At 36.2% G+C, this 18,148-nt stretch overlaps 1 protein-coding gene across 1 annotated transcript in view; it reads right to left on the bottom strand.

Annotated features, from left to right (window-relative positions):
• LOC122401465 overlaps positions 1-18,148 on the bottom strand; it is a 65,694-nt gene that overhangs the window by 4,630 nt on the left and 42,916 nt on the right. Inside the window, exon 2 of the mRNA XM_043403611.1 lies at positions 2,662-2,699. Coding sequence (XP_043259546.1) covers positions 2,662-2,699 — 38 coding nt within the window. The remainder of the gene's footprint in view (positions 1-2,661; positions 2,700-18,148) is intronic.

The following is an 18,148-nucleotide window of genomic DNA, read 5'->3' on the forward strand; positions in this document are numbered from 1 at the left end:
AGTCTACCGAGCTGCAGGCTACAGGATAGATGATCCACTGTGCCGAGAGAAATAATCACGCCGCCAAGAAAACGTAGAAGCATTATTACGGATCCAGAGACGATAGACGCGAAAGTATCGCGGCGATCCTCGGGGCGAAAACCGTTCCGTCGCTTCGTCTGATCGTGGGATATCGACCTACGCCATTTTGATCCCATTCTAGATCAAAACTATCATCGCATCGTAAGAGTGATTGATCGACTACTAATAAGAGAGTCTCTCCATTTATACAAATGAAACTGACGTTCTGCATTATAGTTATACGATTCATTAAAATTCCATCGTTCGATTTGCAAGGTGGAATGAAAAAGCATTTGCATAAATCTTGCTCGCTCAAGTCCAACGAACACCTTGCTGGCAGATAGCATTTTAGTCGCGTTAAACCTACCGGCTCTAAAAAGCTAAATGCGTCGGTAATCGGACGCTGTTAGAGATTGTTTGCGTTATTAATAATTTGTAAATTTGTAAATTTAAACGATCGAAACTGATATTAAATAATGAAACTGAAAGAGACTTTAAATTAATTTACCATAGAAAATTAAATATTTTCAACCACAATATTTAATGAAAAACAAATTTTTAGTCATTTTTTTTACAAATATAAAATCATTTAATAATAATTTAAGCGTAATAACAAGTTCGAAAGGAATGAATTTATCGAATGGTGCTCCACGAAAGCGAACATATTTAGTATAGCCATTCACTTTGTTAGAAAAACATACTCCGATTAAATTAACGTAAATCACTATTACGAACGCCAAAATTGTTTTCTTCATCAATTCGATGCACTGCCAAAATTTAACATTTGATTTTTATTGTTTCAAGACAACTTTAGAACTACAGTTCCAGATAAACTTTAACCAAAGAAACACAAGATAAAATAGAAGATATCCTAGATCGATTATTGATAATGTCAGCATAGAAATTTGAATAGAACAATTGATATTGCGCAAAGAGGCTAGCAACAATTGCACCACCATAAAACATTCACTGTAACTGAACTTTAATCTATGTAAATTTTTTAATCTTATCATTGACATTAGAAATACGATAAAATAACAAGTGTGCTATCGAATGCTTCTATTCGCGATACTATAATTTGAAAATGTCAAAGATATCCCTAAACAAGGAAAACCGGCGTCAACGTGCTAAATTTGAACAAGTATTTAAATAATGGGTGTTTAATCTATTAGTATATGTTACGAAAGTTTACCGATACGCTTTCATTTATTTACACATCGTAAAACAGCCTTTAATTATCGGAAACGATATGTCGAATTTACGATATCCTTTCGGAATCAAGCGTGATTATTTAAAAAATTACAAGCCAGATTTGAATGTTTTCGTTCCGTACGATTTTATGAAACCTGAAAGACATTAAATAATTAAACGAAGTACATAGTAGCCGTAATATTGTATCGAATAAAATGAATCATGTAACCGAACCAGTACGAAATTATAATTATCGATAGTTTCCTGGATTTTTAATATTCCTGATTAGCGGGACGATATCGAGCGTATTTAATGGCCTTAGATCGCCACGTAATGACTGACTAATAACGTCGTTCGTCGTAATAAACGCTGCTATAAATATATTTTCCCAATTTCCTTAATATTGTGTCAATATTTATTCCCCCCTTTAGCAAGTGTTATATATCAGATCTTATATCGCGTAGTGTTTTTTTTTTTTAATAGTACACATATATATTCGTGTCTAAGGATTCAGCGACAGTTATTAAAATTTTTCAAAAATTTTCTTCGACATCCGTGCTTAGTTTAATGCTGCAAAATATTCGAGAATCATAATTCTACTCTTGATTGGCTTTGTTTGACAGGGAACTATTAAGCTAAGGAGAATTTTAAACGAGTCTGGTACCGTTACATAAAGGCTTAATGAGCACGTTTTTAATCTTTATCATTATCTCCTGCCATAAAGAATACCTCCTTAAATTAAATGAAAAGAAGGAAGTATGCAAGAAACTTCTTTATGTGTTCTGACCTAATCTCTACAAGTACCACATACAAATGACGTACCAAGGGAAAAGAAGAAGCAAGTATTAAAAATTGCATTAGGAAGATATTCACTTAAAAGTATTTCCTAGCGCAATTTATAATTTCAAATTAAATATATTTCGTTTAAAATAAAATAAAATTCGTTTCATAAATTTTGGCATTAAGAAGTTAAACGAAATAGGCTTTTTTATTATTGTATTAAATTTATATCAGCGAAAAGAGGGAGCAAGCATTAAAAATTATATTACGAATGCACTTCAAATTATTACCTCGTGCAATTTACATTTTTAACGAAATATATTTCTTCTTATCTCGTCCCGAACATGTGGTTATATTTTCTAAATGGAACATATGTAAGCTCGTAAAATATCGCGAAACAAGATAGTAGGAGATATTAAAAATAACTTCGCGATTGAAATATTCACGTATGAATTTCGTTCGAGTAACCGTAAATGAGGGTAGATGAACATATTGTACAAATTGAGCCACAAAAAATAATCGCCGATCTCGTTTCCTGAAGTAAATCAAGTCTTGTACTTTCTCCTTGTAAAATGGAATCTAAAAATTATTGGTCGATCATTCATGTTTTTCATTGCTGTTTTTTCTCACCTCGTGTTCGATTGCATCCTCAGGAACCGGTGCTCCGTCTGCAACAAAATACGTGTCTTTAGAAACGAGATCAACTTTATAAAGGATAACGCAATTCGTTACAAAATAGTGTGCTAAATGTAAAAATTAAAAACGTGTTGAAAAGTGACAGAATACATGTACTTACTCTCAGTCAAAATTCATTTAATATAGTTTGAAAAAACCAAATAAAAATACACAAAACTGAGAAATTATAATTTGTACAAGGATATGAAAAAATTTTATTTCTAACGTCCACTGGACAAACAATTTATATGCTCCTAGATTTATCAGATGTTTTGAAGAATTTTTCATAGCAAAATTCTAGAAATTTAGAATAGTCGAAACATTACCCAAATTATAGTTTCGAAATAATGTTTAAGAATGAATATTTACGGATTCTATTTACCTGCCAATCGAATAACGCGCGACTGGTTTGAAATTTATTGAAATTTCACGGACCTTGACGTGTTTTCGTAAACGACCATACTTTGTGGACCGATTTAAGAAAAGAACGTACACACCTGGTACGCCATTCGGCGAACCGACCACCGTTATGAACAGCGTGATTACTTTCGGTCTCGTTATCCTCGAGGTAAATATATTACTTCCGACATATTCTCCTTTTATAATGTGCGTCAACGATAAGTTGCACGTGTACCACCTTGCCGTTTAGCAGATATTTGTATTCACCTTTCTTTTCAATTATAATAATTTATGTATTTACAGCTGGCCACTCGTGGGGCCAACAAATACGATAAGTAGCGTAGCTAGGTCGACGCACAGGGGTCCATTTTTAAAAACTCTTCGACTATAGGAATGTTACGTTATTGGTGACTAAGCAACATTTTATTATATTATAGTAAAAGTTGAAAAGATAAATTAACGCAGTCTATTCGAGCAACTACGACAGTTTTCTTTCATCGTTGTCAGGAGAGAAAGTCAATTACTGCGATGATAGGCCGCAAACGTTTAGCGACGACGTCTCCGGAGATTCTCGTGGAGAGTGTTCAAAGTTAAAACGTTGGTACAGTCACTCCCTTGGCTCCACCTGTCAAGTATAGTTTGAAAGACAAGATACTCAGTTAAAATCGCCTCGTGCATTTCCTACCAGCGGCTTCTTTTTTTGCTCCTCGTCCGAGAGTTCGCAAAGAACAAAATTCGAGGGAAATTATTCCTGCCTTGCGGTTGCTTCTAATTGGATAAAACTTTCACGTGATCGAAGATAACGAGTGATAAGGAAACTTCAACCGAACTTCTTACCGATTCCCTTTGATATGCTAGACTGCACACTACACAGGGTGATCCATCTGAACTACTTGAAAAGCGTTTGTTATATTGAAAACTGTGTGAAACAAAAGTTTGTGTAAAGTGGAGCATACAGTGCTATGATTTGTTTTTTTAAATCGAGATTTGGTCACTTTGCTATTTCATTCTGTTAATGAAAAGACTGTAAAATTCTTAAAACAAGAATTTAATTTAAAAAAAAATAATTATGATTCTGAGACTATTATATTTATTTGAATAAAGTTAGACTATTTAAGGAACGTTTCTCAAATAAAATTAAACCGCTGGCTGTCGGCGGTATTTCACAACATCAATTATGGTTGCCGCAATGTAATACGTTTCCAACTGTTTGGCAAATAATTTGTTACAGCAAATCTGTGAAATTCCGGTAATTTATCGTTGGTTAAAGATTGTTGTTGTTTCCCTAATCATCCGTTTTACAAAATATTGACTCACTTTATTTTATTTATTTCTTTCTTTTCATTCGACTTTATTTGCCAAATAAAAAGAAAAAATATATATGCCATATTCAGAGGCAGGTAATTACAATTTTCCAAAAAGGTAATTTTACACAGCGTGATCGTATACGAGGATTGATAATAAATATTTATAGAATAATTAGCGTAACGTAGTGTTTGATTTCAGTAACTCTGGAATTACAGCAATACAATGAAGGTATTGAATATGAGAATAACATTTACCCTTGCAGCAAACCATGTGTACGCTGTTCCTATGAACTTTAAACATTTAGAGGCGATTCACCGATGTACTATGAGAATTACAGTATTGCAACACCGAAGAATGATATGCAGTTTCGCAACTCATTAAACTCCTTTTAAACAGTATAGCTGAAAATGGTTTACGAACTGACAGAGATCTACGGTCCAAAAAGAGAAAAAACATACTTGAACTTTTTCTTAAATCGTGTGCACATGTTCGTTATTACTAAAGTCTCGATGTATTTAATATTTTTTATTTTGTGGACCACCAAAATAAAATGTCTGTCCTATCGATTGAGTGTTACACTTTTAACATCTAATATAAACCCCGTATTTTAATCGTACGTCAATGATCTACTTTTGTATTTGCCTTTTGAAATCGATTAATTTAGTAAGGTAATGTTTTATTTAATCAAATTTCATCGTGGATTCCTGTTTTTGATACAGCATTCCCTTCGTTGACATATGTTCTTTGCATACGTTTCTTTGCCCTGGAAATGCTTCAACAACGCACTCGACAGTTAGTACTTAATTACGATTTCCCCGGTAAGAAGGTTCTTTTGTTACTGGATGATGAGTCAATCTAGTTTGTCCCATCCTTAATCGAACGATTAAGAATTTGCTCGCGTCTTTTGTTCCCGTTGAAGATCCAATTAATCGATAGACACCGTTTTGGACATTCGTCTCCAAAGTGCTGGCGCATTCTATATCGATCATACCTTGTGTTACACGATGACACAGATATCAGTCTTCGAAACCCATCGATATACCTCACCACTTTCTAAAGATGTGTTGCCAGTAGCGTCCGTGCAAGAGAACAATCAGTCGGTCGATGTCGAAAGATATGTGGTCGTATTCTTGAGTAATAACGTATGGGTGACGCGTCGCTTCTTTAGGACATACGTATGTTCTTCTTCTACTGTGCGACAGTAGCGATTATCAAATGTTAATCTACCGTTTACGTAACCGCGGTCTTGAGCGATACTTTCTGAAGTCAACAACAATGAGGATCATCCCGACGGGAACTTGTCCCGTTTGTACCGCGCTCTCGACATTGTTTACGCCATTGTTCGCGGCAAGGGCCGGAGGTGACGCTTTTTTGTTCCTTCTGTCTCTCGCAATTTTTAGCAAAAAAGTGTCGTGCACCGTACAATTACAACCAGATAATAAGACGGACCTGACGACCTGGAAAGTCGCGGTTCATATCAACCTTATTGTCCCATGTTCTCACAATCATGAGCTCCTTACGCCTTATCCATGATTAAGTATTTTATTTAACTTAAAAAAATTCCATCCGTCCAAACGTTTGAAGAACATGTAACGAAGATTTTTTTCCTGGTTTAGAAAATTTCGAATAAGCATCGATGAGTGATTATTAGTAGATGCAGATTAAATTCGATGGTGTCTAAAATTTTGAAATTCCACAAGAATACGAAGGGAGCTTACAGAGAGAACCGATACGCGAAAATTCGAGCGACGAACGTGGCTTCAGCGTCAACGAAAGGAATCGCTCGTTCACCCGCGGTACATCACAAAGACAAAATGTAGTTTTTTGTTCCCAGCGAGACGTGGCTACTTTGAAATTGTAATACGCTCGCGAACGACATAATCAAATCGCAAATCAAACCGGATTCTTATGACCGTTCGGCAAACCGACGAGGAAGTGATTACCATCGTTCGAAATACGAAACTCTCTCGTTCCTTTTTTCGCCCTGGGTCGCAATGAGAAAGGACTCGGAATATTACGTACCCACCGCGAAACGACAGGAAAATTTGTGCCAGAACGATTGAAATCGCGAATTAGGCGCTTCCTACTTTCAGATTTCAGATCCTTTTGAAAAATTCCACTGTGAGCCAGCAGCATTGCCGTATTATAACGTAACGAGATGCTTGTGAGACCTTCCTGAGTGATATCTTGATAATATTTTATCGCCCGGTGAATGTAAGCATAACCGGACGTTGAAAATCGCTAACCACTTCATAATTAATATACTTGCATTTAGCATATTAAGTGGAGAGCTCTCTTTGGCCTCGACACGTCCGGGAGACGAGGTTGTGTTATTATAAATTTTCTTTGATTCGATGCGCGACAGGAACGCGCGTTTCCTGTTTCCTAAGATACTGTCAACGATATTTTTCTGTTCAATAGTATGAGAAATACAAAATGAAAACATCCGAGAAACACTAGATCATCAAATGATTTAGTCTAAATCGAAATCACTCGAAATCGAAATTAGTTGTGATAAATTAGTTTTTATTATGTGTTAGTCACCGGAGAAAGAAACCTGGTCACAATAATGTGGTCATGATGTTTAAAAATACAGAAGTTTTCGAGACAGGAATGTCCTCTCGACCGGATTCTCCTTTACACTTTTTTATAAAAATGGAATATAATAGTTTTATGCCCACGTTTCTCTTCTCATTTACGTTTAAATTATATTGTTATTTCAAGATACGATTAGACTTTTGTATTTGTTTCTATTCACTGGATAAATTCCAATTTCGACACGATAATCATTGAAACTATTTAAAATATAATGAAGTTACAAAAATCTCTGATATATGGCAAGTCTATTAATATTTTCTGTCGAGTTTGAAAATGGTCCAGTTTAATGTCAACTTTTCAAAAAGTCCTGGGTACTCCACTTAAGAAATGTGAATCATGTTAAATGAATTCTCGTCAAAAGAATGTATGAAACAATGTCGAAAAAGTGAAGTATAGCGTGAGAATAATGTAACTTTTCTATAACGTATCTTTTCCCTCATAAATGTTTAAATATAATTAATTAAAAGTTTGCCAATTCGACCTTAATTGACGTTTATTCCCGCCGGAGATACAACAAACTGTGAGAAACGATGATAACCGAAAGATATGAAACGTAAGGGGTGTAATCTACCGGCGATTGCAATACTTTCGTTACTCGTGGTTCGTTAAGGAGACTCTTTTTCGTCTTTTACGATTACTATCGTAAAGTAAATAAATTCAACGACCGTTCGTTGGCACAATGGAAAGCAACCTATTGCATTATGAAGATGTACGTACTTCTAAATACGTTTCAAACGATAGTACAATAGACGAACAGAGGTGTAATAAAGTGCCTCTGGGGCGAAAGAAATCCAACGTGCTTACTGGAACTTTTCCATCAATAATCGTTAATGAGACAAGCACTCTATCGAAGCGGTATTCCGAATACGCTAACGATTTCGAAACGTAATTTAGTCGAGAACGGTTTCATCTCAAGTGACGAACGCGGTGTGTTCCAGGAACTAACGTTACCAGGCGCGAGACTACCTCGTTAATCCTGGCCATCGTGATCGCAAACTTCGTGCGGTTCTATCCGTATCTAGAATCAACGACACCAACACAACAATCCGGGGGTAATTGAAAGTACACCGACGTTGGGAGACGCGCATAACTGTTGTGCGATAATCTGCATTTATTCGCTGAATCAGGGGCGCCGCTTCGGATTTAATTGAATGCTATTTCATTAATCTTCGCGCAGGTAGGAAGGATCTTGTCACTGCGGCTCTCCAGAGCTTCCAGAGCACTTCTCGTTCACCGTGTATTTCAATTGGTTGCGTTCCAAAGTGTCCGAGGTTCGCGCGGTTACGTTCCGAGACCCTTAGGTCAAACGGAGCTATGCAGAAAATTTATTTATCAAAAGTGAAATGTACTCGTAGAAAGCTAAACGAGTAATTCCGAGAGAAATGCACCATTATATCGAAACACACAGTATGCATCTACGAGTTATTTTCACTCTTCAACTAAACATTTCTAAGCCCTTATCAAAATTGAAATAGTAGTATAATCCTGGTTGAGCTACATGTATCACTAAAACAGTTTATCACTACTTGTCATAAACGGAATTCCACTGCAAACGAATTAAAATCCAAGGCATAAAGCACAAATTGACCAGAAATTTTGATTATATAATTGTCCAAATGTCCTCAACTCGATCCTTACCAAGAACGCGAATTTCTAAAATCTTGCCACGGGTCAAGATTGACTGAATTGACTATTATTTGCGCTGTTAAAATGTTAGAAAAAAAGGATTTGGTAAGAACAATTCGCGTAGATGGGATAAGTTTTCAACGTATCGAAGGAAACAATGTTAAACACGAACCGCAGAAAAGGGAAGGCGCATCGATGCGCAACATTAACGGGCCCAAGCTCGGTATCATGGGAATCACTTGCCACGGAACGTGGGAGTTTGCAGCCACACCTTCATCGTTGGAAGATCGCATTGAAAAGGACGTTTCGCGAGAAGACTATGGTAGGAGGGAATCGGAGAGGGACAGAGACCGGCAAGAGACAGAGAGAGAGAGAAAGAATCTCGTCCCTCGAAAATATTTCTCGAGAGTGAAAGCATCCGGCTTTACCATGGTGCGGTACATGTACACCATCTCCTCCAGCTACGGATCGTCGGCGTGCTACACGAGGTAGCGATCGTCTCCTAGGGATCGTGACGACTTAAACTTTCGTTTAATTTATCATGGCGAACGCGAGGGTTCAATCAAGAACTTTCTCTCGAAGGGAAAAATCCGTGCGCGCGTACTTTGCCTCTTTCACTCTCGACTTCTTCTATCTCCGACTGCTTTCATCCGGAACTATCCGTGCAACGCTTTTATAACGTTATTAATCGACGTTTGGAGAACCGGAAAATGTAATGTCGACTTGGGCCCAAACATCTAGAGACCCGCACTTTTGCCCGAGGAAACCGCTAGAATTAGACTACTGACTTTGAAAGTGGTTTGAGCCTGTTTTCGTTTGTTCGAAGAGAACAAAGCATTGTGGTTTCGAGGATTCAAACATCTTGATGGGACCTACATAGTTTGCACGTGTTTCTATTGGTGTAAATGGATGTAAAATCATTTTAAACATAAAAGTTAATGAATTATATAAATCTTTAAATTTTCCATAATTTAACTGTATGTTTTGCAAGCTCGAGATTCATTCTGTCAAGTGCGAATATTTATAAATGGGGCAAAGTTTAATCACCTCGAAAGAAAGGAACACGGACTTGCGCTGCTTTCAAATGTTAATCACCTCGACTTATTGTTATTTAAAAAGAAATGACGCAAGAGCGCAAATCGACAAATTTGTACGTGGAATCGTGTTGCAAAGAGTGCGCATATATTATAGATGCATATATGCATAATTTACGGGCGACACCGATACCGTACTCCGAGCAAAACAATTCTTATAATAAGATTCGGTGTATAATCAACGATCGTTTTCCAACGCAATAGAATATAGCCTAACAGAAGCTAGCTTAGGCAACGGTTCGGTTGCTTGCGCAATGGTTTATCATAGTTTGTCCGGGGTATTTTGTAAACGTGCAACAACGATTCGACCGAGGAGAAGAAATAACTTGAACGAAGCTGGTCCGAGACTCTCGATCCCCTGATATGGTCAAACGGTTTCGATATCCCAATGCAATTTAATTTGGAATGAAGTAACCAGTATTTAGTTGAAAAAAAAAAATACATAATCGTGAAAGATTAATAAAGGTGGCAAATATACTTTTATATCGGTAAAGAGACGCATACATCACGCTTTCTAATTGCCTACCGACTTTCACGGAGCGATCAAATTTGAAACCTGATAAATCGGACGGGTCACATCGATGCTCGTGCTCTCATAAATCTTGACGCTTGAACGATAACGTTGCATGCTATCTACGATCGGATGCACCCGGTTTCCGTATCCTAACATGGAAAGCGGATCATGATTCGTGCGTCTAGCAAACGACTTGCAAGGGTCCGCGATCAAGATTTGCCGGTTTCACCAATTGATTTGCAGGTAAATAAATCGAACACCAAATTGCGGAAACGGCTTGTACCGTAAGAAATGTTTAAGACGCGGTTTGCAACTAATGTACTGGACTTTTTAATTGATACTTCGGGACGTTTTAAAAATGATATTTTTTCAAATGCTCGGGGCAACTGTCCCAATAATCGTTAAAGAAAAATAAAATAGTCTTCATCCTCGATCTAGCCACGTTCATTTCTGCAGTTTATTAGTTAAATCAAATGGAACCAATAGGCTTTTATTTAAAAAATTATTTTAATTAGAAAGTTAGTTTCGCTGTAGAAGCACAGAAATAAATAAAATTACTCATAAATATCGTCAAATATAATCTGTTTACTTAATATTAAAAATTGTATCAAAAGTCCGATTATTTGGACAGGTACTTTATACGTTAATTAAAAATGCTATTAAGGTATAATAAATAATAAATTGCAGGCTGTTTCGAAATGTTGATAAATTCTAGAAGCAAAAAGAGACCAAAAAGTCCTTTGCCATTTTGCAATCGGAGACATCGTTTTCGAAATTCAAGCGGTCAAAGTTTATCGAAGTAATTCATGACGAGCGCCATTTATATTTCAGTCAGCTGATCTCGCGCCTGCGCAGACACCATTCACTGCTCATTACCTTTAACTGTTTAAATCTCGATAACAAAGCCTCGGATTGCAAAATGGTAGAAGACTTTTTGATTTTTTTTTGCACGAGCAATTTGTACGTTTCAATTTCTCCCATTATTTTCAAATACTCCGAAGAACTATAAAATATTAGTTTGTGCAAAAGAGACAAAAAACGTTCTCATAAGAATAATATTTTCATTTTTTAACAGAATGATAAAATATAGAGTTTAAAAAATACATCAAACGTACGATGTTTTAGTTCATTTTTTGGTTGTTTACTTTATCTCAATTTGCATTATTTCGACTACGACCACACGTATATAAATAGTACGTGGAGACTGAAAACAACATATAAATCTGTTAGCTGCTATCGACACGTGCCAGGCTAAAATGCCTTTGAATAATAATGAAGTTGAAGAACACGTTTCACGCACACACTTCCGTTTCATATTTGTGTGAAATGCACGCTACATTTTGTTCATCCATTTGAAGTATAGCGTACAGTGATTATAAATGGATCAATAGCGAGATGAAAGTTACACATACACGATTGTACGGTATCAGGTTCGGTATCTCTAATGTTTTAGTTGTCTTTGTCGTTAAGTGAGATTGGCCTTGGCAATGTGGTTAAATCAGCACACCCGGTTTAACATACGCTTCGGTATTAAAACCGCGACTTCGATGATACTTTCGCTATCGGATGAACACTTCTAAAATCATGTAAAAATATGAAACTTGATATCTATATTTTTAAATACATTCTATTTTACTAAAAATACGGCTAAACAAATTAATAAAATTGTGTTTTCGAAGAATGTTTAGTAAAGAAATTTCGACAAATTAAATCACGGTTTACCTTTAAGCAAATCGTAGAATTACCATGCCGTTATAGCAATCTTTCTCAGCAAATTATACACGTCTGATTTATTTACTTAGAGTAATAAAAACTGAGATTGTGCCATACACAGCATCTTTTAAACACATATAATAATATGACAACGGCTTATTATCTGATGAAATGAATGTATAGTTCCTAAAGATATACGTTACACATAATTGTACAGAAACGTAGACGATAGCGGTAGTATTACTGAATAAACCATAACCATAACGTAACAATCATCATGAACCATTCCGCGGAAAGAAGAGGCGTGTTTCGCCAGTCAACGATGAGTTTTCAAATTAGGATGAATATCGACAGTCAATTACACAGAAATGTGGGGTCGCTTCGTATTTTTACTCGAGTGTGAATTACGAGAATCTGACGACACTTTCTCTTTAATTAAGGATCAAATACCTGGCCCCGCAAGCTATTAATTGCCTTTTAATTTTCTGCGGTTAATTTATGGCGGAACGCGAATATCAAATAACATCTTATCGAACCAAATACTTTTCAACGCACATTATCGATTTTAATAACAATCTTTTTAGACACTACACGTCAACGTATTTTATTATACCTTTCATTAAACGTTAGATAACGTGTCCATAATCAGATACATTTTATTTTATCAATTATTATGTAAGCAACGAAAATGTCGAACGTGTTCCCTTGAACGAGACTATAAAAAGTTAAAAAATAATTACGTCTTATCATCGACTAAGAATCTTGCAAATATTGTAGCGAATAGACTGGAATGTATAATTATAGCAAATACAAAGAATCCCAAGTGGGTAAACGTTCGTACGAATTCTGCAATTATTTAGATTTGTTATATTACATTTGGAAGAACAATAAAGTCACAAAATGAACTAAATATTTTTATGTTTTTTCTTCTTCTACTTTGAATTATAAACTTTCGACGAGCAAACGTGGCGCAATGGAACCGACGAGGTAACGCAACACTATAGTTTTGGAATATCGCCGTGGGGATTGGTTTCATTTTAAACGTTGGACGTTAATGCACGAGGGAAGACGCTTCTATTTCTTTGTGATAGACACGTGTCGGTTAATTGACGGTTCTAAAATTCTTCAGCGACGGTTTTCAAGCGTACTTCCTAGTGTACCGCAATTTATCACCGAACGAGGACTGAAAGAGCTCGGAAAGATTGGCTGGATACAGAGCATCGGTCGCGAGTCTCGTGATCAGTATAATTTCCTCAGAGAACAGTAGAATCTTACAAGAGTCATGATGTTCGTATGACTTTCTCTCCTTGCCGTGAGGCGACTGACTTCCTGGTCGCGGACGACTTGGTTATGACTAGAGCCTTCGATCTTGTATGCGCACAAAAATACGCGGTTACGCGTGAAAATCATCGCGATGAACGTGGCTACGCGCGTACAACGAAGAACATAACACATAACTCCGCCGAGTTTCTTATAAATCATTTTTTCATCGCTATTAACGCCCAAGGTTCAAAAAAGATAAACGTAACACGAACATTCCCGTGTGGATAAAATCGTAAATAATTTTCCAAGGTTCCCCCCTCTGTCTGCAACCAGAAATACTCACTGATACAGTTTTACACCGTGTTGTGCGGGCAAGGTTAAATTGTTGATACCGGGGAAAAAAGTTTTTACAACCTTTCAAATTCTGATAGAAATGATTTACTAAGAAGGAGAGTGCAAGACCTTCGAGTCACCGATTTAACTATAGTATTGTACACTGGTTGATTTCAACCCTTCTAAGAAAATACGCTGTTAAAGTAATATTGGAGGAACATCATCGTCTCCTGAGCCTTTGTTAATATTTTATCAATTTTACAGAATGCTTAATATATGTGGAAATATCTAATACTGAGAATAATCTGGTGGTGCGAATCGTCTCTCAATATTTAATATTACGTAAATCGTGAAGTATTATTTTTTTGAATTTGATGTCGGTGAAACAGTCAGCGTATCGTCGAGTTGCAGTTAGGGCATCGGTTGAGATTGATCGGTTCCTGTCATCTTTTCGATCGCGCCCCGGGTGTTTCGCCTATGTGGGACCAACGTTCGCCATTAATGCAGCGCACGTGTTTAACGGTAGCGAAACGATTTACTTATTTGTCATGCCTGCCGGCTTTATTGTAACAACCTGTACCTGCTTCCTCCCCGACCGTAGAAGCCGACGACCGGAGGGCGATACTGGTTTTACGATTAGAAGTTCAATGGTCAGCGGCCATTATACACGACATTAGACGCCGGGATTCGTTTGCTCCAATTCTTTGGCCGATTCTGAACATCAATACACGTCCCACGCTATGGAAAGCAGTGTCGGTTTGCTCGGTTATTTTCTTTATTACGGTCCGCGGACTTGTAAATGTCAATCGGCCGATCTTGATTGGCTTTGTTTCGCAGACACTTTACCGCGGCACAAACTACCGACCAGCAAATGCAAATAGCTATCGCGTTATTACTGTGAAGTAATAACTAATAACGCAACTATTGGTCGCTGTTTCAGAAATTTTTCACGCTCGCGATACGTTAATGGTTAAATAGGGTAATGAGCGAATGCGTCTTTGCGCGGCAGACGTTAATTTACATAATCGAACGTGCAACGATTTTCGTCCACGGTTAAAAAATGGAACTGGACAGAGGAAACTGACCATTTAGGTTTTCTTGCGTAACTTTTGTATTCATTTTTTCTTTCAGTCTTTTTGTTTTAGTTTCTTTTACAGTTTACCATAGTTTGTAAACTTAAAATGAAGTTATATCGGGTTATAATAGTATCGAATTGTTTACACGAAATGTCTTGCATTGCACTTAGTACGATCGATCGAGCAATCGAAATGATGTATGTCTCGTGTAGAAAATTTGTATTTCGTGGAGGTTTAAGCGTTGAAAGATTTTGAATTTCGCATTAAAACGTGACTGTACGGCTACCGCGAAGAAATATGACACGTTGTCCCGTGTCAACAAGTGGGTGCAGCTGACAGACAACATTATACGTTGAAGTTGAATGATCGACGTAGGTGGTGCATTGTGGCTATCTGATAGGTGGGCGTCGGAGAATTCACGAGTGCATAAGAGTGCGTGAGTGTTTCTATCGATTGTTACTTAGAGGATAATGTATGCAGAATGCGTGCCAAGGCTCACGAGTCACGCATGATTCTTACATTCACGTGACGCTTCTGATAATCGACCACCGTTTCGTGCCATTTCTAATGCAGAAGCACAGACAAGGTATACAACTAGACCTTATATGCAATGTATTTTTTCGGCTCATTTTACTGGGGCTCTAGACCTCCATTGTCATCTAGAACTCGCTCCATTACCAACAGGTTACACAAATAAACATAAGAGGAAGTGAGACAGAAAATGAAATTAGAGAAACATTTCTGGTTACACATTACATTTTTGGTAAAGAATTTATTTCTCGAAAGCACGTAGGAATTCGAGGATATGTCTATTCACCAAAAATGATTGTAATTGACCCCCGTAACTCGCAATAATTTTTTTAGAATGATTTGAAATTTTTTAATTTCGCCGAAAAATTTCTCCACCTACTGTATTTTTTTCTCGAAAGTGCGCAGGATTTCAGGGATATGTATATTCACCAAAATTGATTGTAATTGAGCCCCGCAACAGAAAATAATTTTTCCAGAAGGATTTGAAATTTTTTTTTCGCCAAAAAATTTCAGCACGTACACCTGTCGATTTTTCTTAAAAATTCTAATTCTTTTTTGTAGATATCCACGAAATCAGATCCATTGGCTATTGTAGGAGTTATGATTGCTTGAAAATTGGACCATTCTTATGGGAGTTTTCTCACTTCACGAAGTTAAGGAACAACTTTTCGAACAGTTTTGGAATTTTTAAATATTCTTCACCAAAATAAACTCTTTGCAATCCCCTTGGGATCCTGAGGTATAGTTTGTTCAATGATTCGATATAAAGTGTATTCATTGCGACAAGACACGATTAAAGTAGAAGTTTTGGATATATCTTTGATACGAAATGTTATTAATATCGATCCACTTTCCTTATACTGCATTGATCGTGGGCAATGTACCAATTTGTTCCTTCGGTATCAATCATCCCGCCATCCGACAAAGCGATTTCCATAACGTCTTTGGTATGCGGCGCAGTATAATTTCGAGAGTGTTAAAGTTTCAAACACTCGCCATTGTGGACCTTGCTGCACGATATATATGCAAATTTTCAGAGAACCGGTCGTAATTTACGACTTGCTATGGTTGCCATTATTTAAGGAATAAGGCAATAACAAAGGTATCTGTCAGCGTTCCGCGGTGAAATCATTTTTTACTTCTTAGTTTTATAGGAAGCCATGTTGTGAAACGTTCGTTGAACTGTGCCCGTCTTTAACGATAAAAGTTCTCCAATTTAAAAGTGTGAAAAGACTAGGAAATCATTTTTATAGTCTTTAATGTTTCGTGTATATTTGTCATCGTCGATGAATAACCAAAATAAAATTCCGACTATTTATAACATGATGGTTATTCGTAACTGGGATAATTGCTCGAGTTCCTTTTACTTTTTTGTATGATGCAAATGAGTTAAATAATAGGCAACGTACGAAGTTGTTTTTCTTTATCGTTATATCGCGAAACAAACGCTGCGCACAATACAAATTAATGCACTTTCACGGCGTTCACGGTGTGAGCTTTCTGCGTGAAGTAGAAAGTCCGTGATCGCTCGAAACAGGTATAAGATCATATATCGTTAAATATCGCGGGCACGTCGAACTACCGAAATAATTACAAAGAATTCGACACGTTGTAACGTTCGTAACAAAGCAATATAGCGATAGGATGATCCAACTTGTATTTCAAATAAATCGATTTAAATAATTTATTTTATTTGGTTCTTCGCTAATTTAAAGAATATTTATTAAATTTACATAGAAAAATACATTGCAAATTGTTCGTTTATCATTATTTTGATCGTCGTCAAAGGTTTGGAAAACCTGTTATAGAATGAAATTGCCTGTTTTCCGTAAATCATCTATATTTAAGAATATTGAAGAATTTGTAATAAAGAAAAGGAATTAAAGAGCAAAAAATATTGTTTAATTTAATAATAGAAAAGACACGTTTTATCATCAATTCGTGCCCTCCATCTCCAGAATGTTTACACTACTGTACTTAAACAAAAATTGATTTTTTGGCATGTTTAATCCAATGTCTCAATCGATACTGATATTTGACCGTTTATCTAACTTAAAAGTCAAAAAAATGATTTTATAACGACAATATTAGTTCGTTATAGTATTTCCTAGAAACTGAATCCAAAAACAACTTGAAATACCATATTTTCTTTCGTGCATAATTTTTTGCCACGGTACCTCAAAAAAGATAAATACGAAAATTACATAATACACATTTCCTGGTCGAGGCCACTTGAGTAATCAAAGCAACGTCGGAACGAACAGCAAAAGACTGAAAAGACTGGAAACTATACAAAACATTGAAGAACAATTTAGATTGTTCAAAATTATCCGTAAAGATCCGTTTAAAGCAATTCGTAAAACTTATTCGATTTGTAATTGGTTAAGTACATTAGAAAGTATTGGACTATTCCAAATTTAGAACTAATTCGTACAAAATGATAATCTATAAGCCTAATGACTTTAATACGCTTCGAAAAAGTGTAGGATATGTAACGAATGTTTTACGTATAAAATAAAAACGGTAGAAAAGTGAACCTGCTTCTATGGTCACGTTAAAAAGTGCTAATTCCCTCAAATCGAGGATATTAAAAGATCGTTATCGTTTCTGGACGATAAAACAAATTCTTTTTCTCTGTCTATCTAAATGTGCTTTAAATAAAAAGAGCCTCCAAAATATTCTGAAAAATGAAATTTATATATAAGTTTATATAGACTCCTCGTCAATATCGTGACTCTACAAAGAAACTCAAATTTGAACTTTGAACATCTCTAAGCACGACTTCAACAGATAGGTTTAATTCCAAATTTCTGGTAAGATCCTTCGAATTTTGAATACTCTAAACAAATATGATTACGCAGACATAATATTGAACATTTTTATATTCTATCATATCATCTTATATTTAAACTTCGTAGATTTACGATAAGTCCAGACAATTCCAGACTTTGGAGGACCCACATTTCGATGAACGTTGCAATTTAAGA

This window comes from Colletes gigas, unplaced genomic scaffold, assembly GCF_013123115.1.
Source record: "Colletes gigas isolate AHSC1104 unplaced genomic scaffold, ASM1312311v1 Colletes_gigas_Sc00002, whole genome shotgun sequence".
Lineage (NCBI taxonomy): Eukaryota > Metazoa > Arthropoda > Insecta > Hymenoptera > Colletidae > Colletes > Colletes gigas.